The following is a 10,085-nucleotide window of genomic DNA, read 5'->3' as shown; positions in this document are numbered from 1 at the left end:
AAAAGAACAACAAATACGTTCGTTTTTTAAGTTTATAGGATGCACTTTATAGTTCGATATAAACAGCTGTAGATATAAATTCAGTTGTCGTGAATTTTACGGCAGAGATTTGAATCACTGATCTCTTCTATTAAGCGTTTTAGTGATTGAAGTAAAGCAGGAAGCACAAATGCGGGGTCTCCATCTAAAAACTGAATACTCCTCAGATATTTCACTCACAGATAAAAAAAAAAACACACGAGGTAGACTCTGACCGCCCTCCGGACAGTTCCTGTAGTGCACGCACGATGGCGACACTTGGCTAATCAGAGCCATGTGGCTTCTGTGGGCACAACTTCTCCCGATGAAGTTTGCTGGAAGGATTGCGCTCAGTCGGAGAGGGAGAGAGAGACAGACTGAGAGGAGGCAAAGCGGAGCTGGGCTTGAGCGAAGAGGAAAGGCACAGAAGCCAGGACAGACGGAGACAGCTTTCTTCAAGAAGCACCAATTTGTTTTCATCCTAGGGAGAGTTTTGGTGGGCTTTGAAAAAACTGCTGAAACGACCTAGAACTGATCAAAACGCCGAGCTTAGAGTGGTTATTATTATTATTGTTGGGGTTATATTACTTTTTTTTGTAGGGGGACGGACTCGAAATTGATTATTGTGTGTGGTGGATGTGAAAAGCGTGGAAAGGTTTAACACACAACCGAAGGAATGTATCTAAACCGGGCAGCGGCGAACCAGCGACTCTGGAGATGTCCACCATGCGCGCTCTGGATCGCCCTGCTCCTCCAAAGTGTCCTGGACCTGAGCGCGTCTGGTGAGTCTCCCAAAACTTTTTTTCCTTAGCCTTCACTTCTAAAAGCATCCATTTTCCTACTCTCCTCTGCTGACATTCAACTTTCTAATCTGTCAGTCTTGACGAAAAACTCCTGCAAGGGCTTCCAACATGTTCCCAACGCGCTCCGCTGCGGCGTTGCGCTTCTTTTATTTTAACGTGCTGTAAAGACGGTTCAAGCCATCCATCCCCATGTTTACATTTTGCTTGTATATTTTAGGCCGACTTTTTGTCTGTGGCTCCTGAAATCATCTGTTAAGTGACCCCATACTGCCGGCCATCGTTCAGCCTCTCTTCTCATGCAAATGATCTTTGGTTTTTTAGATTATCGTCCCATTGTCATTCTGAAGGCTCGGCACGGGGAAATACTCCACAACAGTGGCGGACAATAGGGGGGCTCTTAACGAGTCAGCTGGATGCCCATTGTGCCCACTCTAACCACGCCCCTCAAAAATCTGAGCGTTAAAGATAAGGAATGTGTGAAGGCTTATTTAAAAGGCAAACAACCACTGCATGTAGTGTTAGGTTTGGTTGATGGCGGGAGGGGTTATCGCTGATGAAGGCAGTAAGATGGGGATGCATGCATGGGCTCCAGAAGCCTGTGGCCTCTTGGAAACAGGATTCGGTTTACGTATACGTGTATCCTTCAACACAGACATTTAAATAACTCTTTATTATAGTTTATTTGTGTGTCCGGACTCTCTCACTGCAGTTTGCACTGCACAGAGCCATGTGTGCCTGTGCAGTGCTGGCATCTTAAAGTTAAAGATGACCTGATAGCAAATGCGAGTGGCCTGTGGCTGATTCCCATAAGTGTGATTGAACTGAGTTTGAATTGAGTTTGAATTGTTTACGAAGCTGCTCCTGGAAGGCATTTTCCTCCTTTGTCCTGGCTTTTAAGTGTTTATAGTGTATGAAACAATCCTCCCCATCCAGACCAGTGGTGATGAATTGTCTCCGGAAAGTTTTTCGGGGTTTGCTTGGATTATCCCCGTCCTCCATAAATGCCTTTTCAACTGTTATTTACAGTGAAGGTGTGCAGCATTTCCTGTATTGGGCGTCAAGCATTTCACCAAGGCCTGTCTTTTTTCTCTCTTTCTCTTTCCTCTCTGTATCCTCAGTCCTCTCTTTTTTTTGCTCTGAGGCAGAGAGGAATGTTAATTCACATTACTTAAGTGGATGAGTTAGCTATAACTTATTCCTCAAATGGAGTTTAATGGTTGAATATGAAGTGGAGAGGAGCCAAACCCCCTGATCCTTTAGGTACTTCATATCTGGAAAGAGACAAGTGGAAATGACTGTGTTTCCCACCCACCCACATACGATCCAGAGGGAAAATACTCTGAAAATTAATTTTGAAATACTAATACTGTTTTCCATGAAGAAAACTCCCATGGCACCCTCTTCAACTAATATCATCTATAAACAAAAAAAGCTTCAGAATCCTTTTCTCCCAGAGATAATCGGCAGCTGCTGCTTCCAGTGACTTTCATTCTGATTTTCTCTCTCCATTTAAATGAATGTCACTTTATGATGAAACTTACTGGTGTGCTGCACATTAATGACACTCATTTGCAAGCTTTTTTTTATCCCTTAATCACAGCAGCTCCAGGATATGTTTGTGGACAATGCTGTCTTTTTCGGCAGAGTCAGAGAGGAACAACAGTGCGGTTTCACTGTAATCAAATGTTAAGACAATAATTCCGGACAAAGTGATCAGGGGCTGTACTGTGGTTGCAACGGAGCAAACGGGACAAAGAGGAATCTTTAAAGTGTGGTCGTTGTTGTCTTTATTTGCCGCCGTCTGGTGCGCTGGGCAGGCTGTGTGCTTCCATTGAAGAGGTCGGAGGTCACAAGTCTGTCACTGTAGTTTAAATGCGAGCATTTCCAGGAAAGGTCAGGCGTTTCCCCGGCCGCAGGGAAGGATTTTGTTTTATATGGTGGACATGCAAAAGGGTGTGCCAATTAGTGGTTAAAAATCTGTGCACCCTTTCAGAAAACATTTTAAACCTAAGGAAATACTTTCTTCATTTGCAGGATTAGAAAATGTCAGTTAATGTACACCATTGGCTGATTGTAGGAAATTTGATGATTTTCCCCGTGCATTCCCTCTACTTGCCAAAAGCAGTTTAGGCATCACTATCAGCCCTCAGGGTGCTAAAACCAACAGATCGTGAGATTTTATTCTTATAGGCACTGCTTCACTTGTAAATCACAAATGTTACTGCCATGCATTTGTGCAGAGTGGGGGACAAAAAAAAAGGCCACCTAAAGTTTAACAGGGCTTTTTATTTTTTGTCCAAACATGATTTTATTTTATTTTTTTATTTATTTTTGCTGTGCCAGCAGGGCTTTTTTTTGTTTGAATCACCTGAGTTTGAACCCAGGTGGAACCGCGTGGAAATCAGATTTCAGCTAAAAGCAGCCATGCTAAAAAGTCCCACCTTTTTATTTAAACATGGAGATAAGCACTGCATGTTCATCTGTCGGCTCAGTGATAATCTTATGACAAATTCCTAAAACCAAATGGACAAAAAATGTTTTAAATCCATGTAAACTGTGTAAATGTTCCTGAATGTGGGACATTCACCTCTGGGCATGAAAAGGTCCAGTGCAGGGCAGGGACTATGGGAAATGTGTTTAGAATTGCATTTAGCCGTTTAAAAACACTTGGGAAGGCTATAAATCATGCCGGGTGGAACTGACGCGGTACAGTTTTCAGTGGGACACACTGTTGACAATAAAGGCACTTCACCCCTGGAAAATCCAATTGGTCTTACAGGCTGAGTGTGTAGGAGCTTGTCCTGGTGCGTCTGCCACTGACATGCCTATCTGGACTGTTTTATGTCTCCTGGTGTTTTCTTAGACTCCTATTTGGGGGAACAGACCACATGAAGTGAAAAAGAAAGCTCAGAATTTGTGGTTTCGTTTCTTTTATGAGGACTTGTTAAAAATTTTACATATCAGCCACTCCTTCTGCTGATTTTTATTTTGTATTTTTTAAGCTGCGCAGTGCATGTGATGGCACGTTTCTCACTTTGAGAGTGCCTATTTCAAATTATTCAGCGTTTTATCCAGATGCTCTGGCAAATGTTTGGCTCGGTCTCGAGTGGTACATCTCTTTAAGATCGATGACCCGGCCGCGTCTAAAACTCCACTCCTCCGCTCTTGACATTGCACATTACACTAAGTCAGGCATCAACTGCCGAGGATCTCTAAAAGCTTTTGGCAGACGCAAAAGAATGTGGCAGGAAGCGTGTGTGTGAAAGAGATGTATGTCTTTTTTTTTAACACACACACACACACACACACACACACACACACACACACACACACACACACACACACACACACACACACACACACACACACACACATCTACATATTTTGAGACAGCTTGACTCAGTTCTGAGTGTGCGAAACTGGGAGAAAAAGCATAGACGTTAATTTAATCAGCACACGGCTGTAAATCATAAGCTTAAACTCTGTTTTATGTCACTGATTTAAAGCGCCGGTGTGTAAACTATGTCGTGCACTGGCAATTACCTACTTCCCACTCGTTATTAGGCACATGTGTTTGCCGAGGCTCGGCGTGCCTCAGTGCTGCCACGGGGCAAACTGTTTTGGAGAATATTGTGTGATAATTGTTTAAATGATGTAGAGCCAGCAGGTAATTTGCTTCCAAATGATAATAAAAAGGTTCAAGATATCAAATGACTCTTTGAGTGCAACTTTTTTGGTTGTTTTTTTCCCCCTAATAAGACCCACAATTGCAGTATTCACATAATAGGAGATTCAGAAGAACTTTCCTTATGTTGCTTGGCTGGAATGTCCTGATAATATGCTGTCAGTAGTTGGGTTGTCAAAGGAATTTTTTTAAAAAGGAGAGCTAGATTTGAGTTTCCTTTCTTTTGTATATCTGCTCTGCCAAGTGAGGCAAAAGCCTTTTTTTTGTGAACGACGAGAAGTGTAAATTTCCTGCATTTGCGCAATACTGGCAGAAACCAAAAAAAAGAGAGAAAGAAAAATGCTCCCATTTCCACAAATCGGACTCAGTGGAGCGGGGTGGTGTTTTAGTGGCAAGGTTTTCCTTGGAGAGGCAGCGTTTAATCAGAGGCTAAAAGCGCTGCACTCAGATCCTCTTTGGAGACGTTTGATAAAGTTTCTGCCACTACAAACTGTAGCCAAGCGTGAAAACCTTTTTCCTGCAATTTACTGTCTGCACAGGAGGTCAGCCTGTTAGAAAGGAAAAAACCTCTACAGGGTTCAGGGAACTGCGGTCTGGATTAAGAAAAAAGGAGAAACAACATCGGTTCAGGCTTTGGTGCTGCAGTTGAGGAGCCAGTGTGTAGATGGCACTTGAATGATTTTAGCAGAGTGAGAGTCTAGACTGAGCGTTCTCCAGAGCAGAGCATTAATTGGCCATATTTTCCCGCTCCCGCCGACTGACCTGTACCGTATACGTCCAACCGCAAATGAACTTGCTTTCTATACCTTCCATTTGATACTTTCTGTGTTGATGTCTTTTGGCTGCTGCCTGGAAGACAAATTACTCCTGCCACATTAAAAAAAGAAAAGAAAAAAAAGCTCTGTGCTGTATTTTATACACACAACACAATGAGTCCTTTGCTGCAGTTGTAAGGTAGGCTTTAAGAGAGAGACCGTGCTGATGACAAAGTGACACTTTAATGAGTCTAATGGAATAAGCCACACATACTGCATATCAATTTTCCATACGGACTTGGCACGGTTTCGCGTTGTGGACCGTGGGGAAAGGGTGCTGCTTTAAAGAGCTCTAAATGTCACTGAAGCCCCACTCCTTGTTCGAGTTTTATCAAATTACTGCTTTGCAAGTGTCCTTCACAGCTCGTGCTTAATATGTGGAGATCATGCTACATTTCATTTAATAAGGGGTTCGGATGAAACATGGCTTTTTAAACTCTCCTGTATGTGCCAGAGTAAATCTTTTTAAGCCCTGTTTGTCTAGCATTAAGGACTTGAGAAACTCCTACTGGAAGCAGACGGGCAGATCTCAGTTCAGCCACAATTAAATCTTTGTACAACACCAGGCTCCCACCAAGGGGATGAAATACCCCCAATTTAATGGGCGTCACTGCCAAAAAAAAATCAATATTTGTTTTCCATGAAAGATATGTTCACTTTATGGATTATTAAGAGAGATGGCACTGTCATATTTGTGTGCAAAACTAGAAATATGCGTGTCGTTTCTTCACAGCTGTTTAAGTATAGGGTTTGGCATTCTCTTTTAATCTGCTATTTTGTTTCTGCATTCAATTAGTAATATGTTAGTCCATAACACTTAAGTCTGAGATAACCTTTCTATGGCTAAAGCTTCAAAATCCAAAGAATACAAAGATCTAAAAGAGAGAAATGCAGAAAGTCATCAGAGTTGTGATGCTTTAACCACACAATGTGCAGCATTTTGCACTAAATCAACTCATCATCTGGTCACAGCAGCTGGACCGAAGGCCTCAGACCCACATCTGTGGTAGCTGCATACTTCCACTTGGGGGCAGTGTCAAAAATATGTGGAACAACTGATTATGGGTGACACAGTTGTCCATATTTGTGGGTCCTTTAACATTTAACTTGTGTCTCAGAGAAGACAGATGCCACATACACAGACTTTTTCACTGATTTCTCCTCGGTGGTTCTACGACCTTTATTTGTTGTTGTTTTTTTCATTCTTCCTCTTTGTGGTGGACACAACTTGGATAATTCCCTTTCCTGTTTAGGCCTACTTGTTGAGCGCTTGACTTACGCACAGCATAATGTCTGTTTAGCTGCTTGGAGGACTGCACACAAGCCTCTGTGTAGGTTGATTGCCGTGATCTTTTTCTCTCTGTGTGTTAGGGTTAACCAGCCTGAGGAGGAGTGTTCACTTTGATAGGTGACACTGGAGGAATGGTCAAAAGCATTAAACAAGTACTAGGGCTGAACGATTATGGAAAATAATCTAATTGCGATTTTTTGCCCCAATATTGCGATTGCGATGCGATATGCGATTATTTTTTAAGGTCTTTGTCTTCTGTATTATTAAACAAAGACAAGCAATACATCATATAGTATGGCCAATACTATATTACATTAATTTTAAACTGTTCTTTCCTGGAAGACAGACCTCTGTTATGATGACATGAGGTGATGCATGAATTGATGACTGACATTTTTATTTAACTTCTTCAATCACAACAGTATATTTGAACATACACAATAGTTTATTTTTAGCTTACAAACATCTGAGCATAAAGTGCTGACAAGGAACCCTGGTGTAAACATTAAAATGAAAGTCAGTACAATGTGCAGATTGCAGAAATATACATAAAAAAAATCAGTGGCTTTACCACACTCAGTTTTTCGACATCTGTGAACTACTAGACAGTCATTCAATTAAAAAATAATATTAAATAAATAAAACTAATAAATAAAAAATACACACATCTTACTGATCTCTGCAGTCAGTAACATTACACATAAAGTGCAAACATAATAGCAATTGTATAAACACACACACAAACACGCCTTTAAAGTTTAAAGGCGTGAAATTGGACGGTCTAGTTCTGATTAGCGTCACCGCTGTCTCGGTGGAGTTTAATAAACTCGGCCGTCTGCTTCTTGCTATCTAAAATATAACCAGACACTGGTGTAAATTCTCGACTGTCTCATACTTCTGTTTAATAAGTTTTCTGTTTGACGTTTAGTCAGCTGTGTGAAAACCAAGGAGGAACCCACCCGGGGGATTAATAAAGTTTTATTTTATCTAATCTAATAACTTTAATCTCAGCCAAACCGATTTACTCACGAACAAACAAAACACTGAAAAAAGCCCAACAATAACATTTTTAGGTTGTCTAAGTGACTTATATATTACGTTTAACCCGAGCAGCGAAACTCCGCGGTGATCTGAAAATGATGTGCCGGGAGTTGTGCCGTTCTCGGCCGCATCAGTAACCCTCGAGCTCCCGGCTAGCTGTCGAGCTGGTGGGTAGCAGACGCCTCTGAAAACGTCAAAGCACTTTTGCAAATATGGGATATCTTGATAAACCGAGCAGATATTTGATGTTTACACAACTACTTTCTCGCCTGAAAATATGTTAAAAGTTTATTTTGTGACCCTGAAAGATTAGTATGAGTAATTTTAAAACTTAGTAGCGGCCGCCATTGCTGGAAACTGGAGTTTGGCTGGGCCGCGCTATGAATTCTGGGATATGGTAGTAATTTGGACAGCCTTCGGCGCGTCGCTGTGACGTAATCGGTCTACAAATGCGGCCTCAGGAGGATGCAGCCCATGAATTTGGACATGTCCAGAGTATAATCGCAGCCTTTGCGGTTAGAAAATTGCACTTGATCATGTCGCGATATTATCGCAAATGCGATATATCGTTCAGCCCTAACAAGTACACAGTGTTCGTGGTCGCAGATGATCTGCATTCTTTAGAAAAGCCTTGCCTATCATTGCATGTTTTCATGGGGACACACAGACGTTTTTTCCCCGCATGATGAGAATCAGAAAATAGTCAACCCCTCTGCTACCTTTCAAAACCATCAGCATGACATCAAAACTCATTGGCACTGTTCCTATCTGGCTGGCAATCACATGCTAATGCTTTTAATTTTCTTTTCTGTACTTTCTCACTTTCCTGGCTGTGTCCTCTCTCTCTTTCTCAAACACACACTGTCTCTTTTGCCCCCTCTCCTTCTCTTCAGTTTCTGAGTGGCTCCTCAACTTTTTCTCCTTTCTTTGCCTGGCTGACTGACATGCTGCTCTTGGCTGAGCTGCTTGTGTTTACTCAACAATAACTGAGAGCAGGGTGGCTCCACAGCAGTTCCTACGCTCTTCAGGGAAACAAAGATAACGACTCGTGCAGGCTTTCTGGCAGGATTGTTTGCCAGTACGCGGCTTCTCATACTAGAGCTGAGATGGAGCGGCATCTTGTGCTGTCAGCTGACGCAAAAACACTTCATTCTTTCAAATGATTCATTGCAGCCATGGCGAGATCATGAGAGGGATCTTTAGCCAGATTTTTCCGTAGTCAACGCAACTCTTGATGCGTCTTTGAGGCTCTGTGGGTAATCTTTTCAGAACGCAGTGGTTACGCGGCAAAAAAAGCACTGGACCATCAGCTCCACAGTGGCATTTGTATAAACTTATCACTCCGCAGTTATTAATAGAACCGTATCACATGCGTTTTTCTCACAATTTCCAAAATCATTCCCAGCAGATCCTTCGCTCAAATCTTTATTTTTCTTACTTTTTCTCTCTCTCTCATTTCTTTTCATGCCTCTGGAGCGAAGCCGTAGCACACGCCGAAAGTGCTCGGCATATAGACTTCAGCCTGCTTGCAAAATACTTAAACCAGACACATTTGGGCTTCAGGAAATTTGATTTTACGGGGCATCGTATGATTTGTGTTCGGCTTGAATAAACTGTGTGCTTCCTTGTTGAATGTGTCTGTTTAGGCTCTCGTGCAGCCACTCAGGAGGTTTTTATGTTTGTATAAGATGCAGAGAGAAGTGTTTTCCTGTGTCTTTGGCCTGTCATTGCTTTGTGATTACATTTAGTGGCCACAGAAACTGTAATCCCGTCGTTGCCAGAAGCTGAAGCATTTTTCCCTTTTGGGGATTAAAAAGGTTTTTAGTGTAAAGCTGCCAGTTTAACAAGTCGATTTGGCCACTAAACAGGTTTAGGGATCTGCTAAAACAACACTAAGCTCCTTTCACTTTATTTATGTGTTTTGTTTGTTATTGGGGAATAAAAATGCTCCAATCAGCAGGCTTTGAGCTCTCAAACTGACTGAAAGAGAAACACATTTCTGCCATACTGGCTTCTCTTTATTGGCTCCCTGTTAATTGCAGAATTTAATTCAAAAGCCTTCTCCTTACAAACAAGGTCTTGAATCAAGCCCCATCATATCTTAAAGACCTCTAGCATATCACCTCCCTGAGCCTTTTTCTGTTTGAGGTTTATTCCTGTTAAAAGGGAGTTTTTCCTTCCCACCGTCGCCAAATGCTTGCTCATAGGTTTCATTCTAGTATTGCAGGATCTTAACCATACAATGTCAAGTTCCTTGAAGCAATTATTGTTGAGATTTGGAACTATACAAATAAAACGAAATTGAATTGAACTTACTTTGCCACTATTTCCATCTTATTCCACCTCTATATTCTATGGATATATTGGTATTGCAATGTAACTCAATTAATGCAATATATATAAAAACAATACAGTACAGAAGGAAAGGAAAG

General features: G+C 41.7%; 1 protein-coding gene across 2 annotated transcripts in view; it reads left to right on the top strand.

The window, feature by feature from the left end:
• Positions 1 to 358: 358 nt before the first annotated feature.
• The window catches only part of LOC308399559 (inactive tyrosine-protein kinase transmembrane receptor ROR1-like), a 146,224-nt gene continuing 136,497 nt past the window's right edge, over positions 359 to 10,085 (top strand). Inside the window, exon 1 of one of the 2 annotated variants that reach the window (XM_080886896.1) lies at positions 359 to 800. In XM_080886896.1, coding sequence (XP_080743022.1) covers positions 695 to 800 — 106 coding nt within the window. In that variant the 5' untranslated portion in view covers positions 359 to 694. The remainder of the gene's footprint in view (positions 801 to 10,085) is intronic. The other variant, XM_080886895.1, reaches the window with a different exon arrangement.

Source organism: Rhamphochromis sp. 'chilingali' (assembly GCF_963969265.1).
Source record: "Rhamphochromis sp. 'chilingali' genome assembly, chromosome: 7".
NCBI classification, from domain to species: Eukaryota; Metazoa; Chordata; class Actinopteri; order Cichliformes; family Cichlidae; genus Rhamphochromis; species Rhamphochromis sp. 'chilingali'.
The sequence above is the reverse complement of the archived record's forward strand: the minus strand, read 5'-3'. Positions and strand labels throughout refer to the sequence as shown.